Source organism: Henckelia pumila, chromosome 2, assembly GCF_033568475.1.
Source record: "Henckelia pumila isolate YLH828 chromosome 2, ASM3356847v2, whole genome shotgun sequence".
NCBI lineage: Eukaryota > Viridiplantae > Streptophyta > Magnoliopsida > Lamiales > Gesneriaceae > Henckelia > Henckelia pumila.
Window position 1 is genome coordinate 91,972,228 of NC_133121.1, and position 1,744 is coordinate 91,973,971.

A 1,744-nucleotide genomic window follows, 5' to 3' on the forward strand; every position below is an offset into this window, starting at 1 on the left:
TCTTAAATTCTATAAATATCAATTGCAAATATTTTTAATCTTTTAATTTAAGAATTCCGGATAATAAAATCTTAAAATCCGAAAATCCTCAAATTAAATATTTCTGACCCAAAATTGAAATTTCACATTTCGTAACTTCTTCAAATAATTACTTTCTCATATTCGAAATTTAAATCTTAAATCCCGTCATTAAGAACTTAATATTTTCGGGCCTTACAATATACGTATCCAAATTATGACCATGATGCACCAAAGACGAGAATCATCACTTAAGATGGTCCAAGAATTAAGCCCTGGAAAAGAGAAGGATGTTTCACTCGCATGTAGTAAATCTCGTACCTTGAAGGTTCATAGATCAAGTGGATCAAGGTTTGAGGTGGTGGATATGGATAAAACTTTTGCCATTGATTTGAATTTGTTGAGTTGTTCATGTCGAGCTTGGCAAATTTATGGGCTTCCATGTAAGCATGCTTGTGCCTGTATAGAATCCAAGTCCTTGTCGGTGTATCGATTTTGTGATGATTTTTTCAAAATGGAAAGGTATCGACAATCATACAAAGGTGTAATCAATCCAATTCCAACCTTCGACATGTACGAAGGATATATCGATGAAGGAGATATAATTTATGCTCCTACAGTGCGCAGTCAACCAGGGCGTAGAAAGACTCAGAGGATTCCTTCTCAAGTTGAACATCATGTGACAAAGTGTAAGAGGTGTGGTAGGACAGGGCACAACAGAAGAACTTGTAAAGAAGCCATCAACTAATTGGTTGTCATCCCATAAAAAATCGTTTACTGTTTATTTATTTCACATTTTTATTCAACTGTTTTGGTTCTTTTTTTATATATGTCCAGCAATGTCTTAATTATTTTATTTTATTTCTTTGGCAGCCATAAGAATTTGTTGGAGCAAGAGAAAGAAACAACCGTTCATGGGTGTGCCAGAAAACGTACAAGATCTGGTCGTGTTACGTATTGATGTTTCGATGGTTTAGTTAATGCATTTTCTCTATTGTGTTATTGTGTGTCATATGAGACAATTTGTCATGTGTTTTGTCCTACTGGTTTGATATATATTGTGGTTAAACTTTTGTATTTTCGATGGTTTGGTTATATGATATATTATGAGATATTTATTAATCACTAGCATATATTAGGAAATTTTTATGTGATGCACCTTAGTCATATAATTGCAAACAAAACTGATATCATAAATTTATTTTTCACTGCCACACACTAGTGAAAATTTTACTGATCAATTACTATCGGGATTAGGCCTAGTGTGCTTGTATAATACTTAATTGATGAACTTAAGTTCTCAAATATGATGTATAAATACTCAAAACCATTTAAATAGTACTAGCTTTCTGAATTAAAAAGCCGTACGCATTGATGATGAATAAACACTAGCAAAAATGTCCAAGAAAATACATATTTAAAAAGCCGTACGCATTCATGAAATTCATCTCACATTTTGTTTTTTACATTAAAAATACATATTTAGAAGTATATTTTTTTAAGTACTTATAATGTCCAAGAAAATGCTAAATTTGAGCTTTGAAATACGTATTTTGGTCAATCAAATACTCCGAATGAGTAACAAAATACTGGATCTTGGCATTTTGAAGAAAAATGGTACTAATTAATACGATATTGTAATCAATACCAATACTTATTCAAAAAAACCATCCTTATGGTTAATAATATTCATTAATAACATTTTATTGGTATTTCGAAACAAGTG

General features: G+C 31.2%; 1 protein-coding gene across 1 annotated transcript; it reads left to right on the plus strand.

Moving 5' to 3' along the window:
- Window positions 1-274: 274 nt before the first annotated feature.
- Window positions 275-979, plus strand: LOC140877916 (uncharacterized). Its single transcript, XM_073281518.1, has 2 exons — window positions 275-714; window positions 892-979. The coding sequence occupies exons 1-2, from the start codon at window positions 275-277 to the stop codon at window positions 977-979; spliced, it is 528 nt and encodes a 175-aa protein (XP_073137619.1).
- Window positions 980-1,744: the final 765 nt, after the last annotated feature.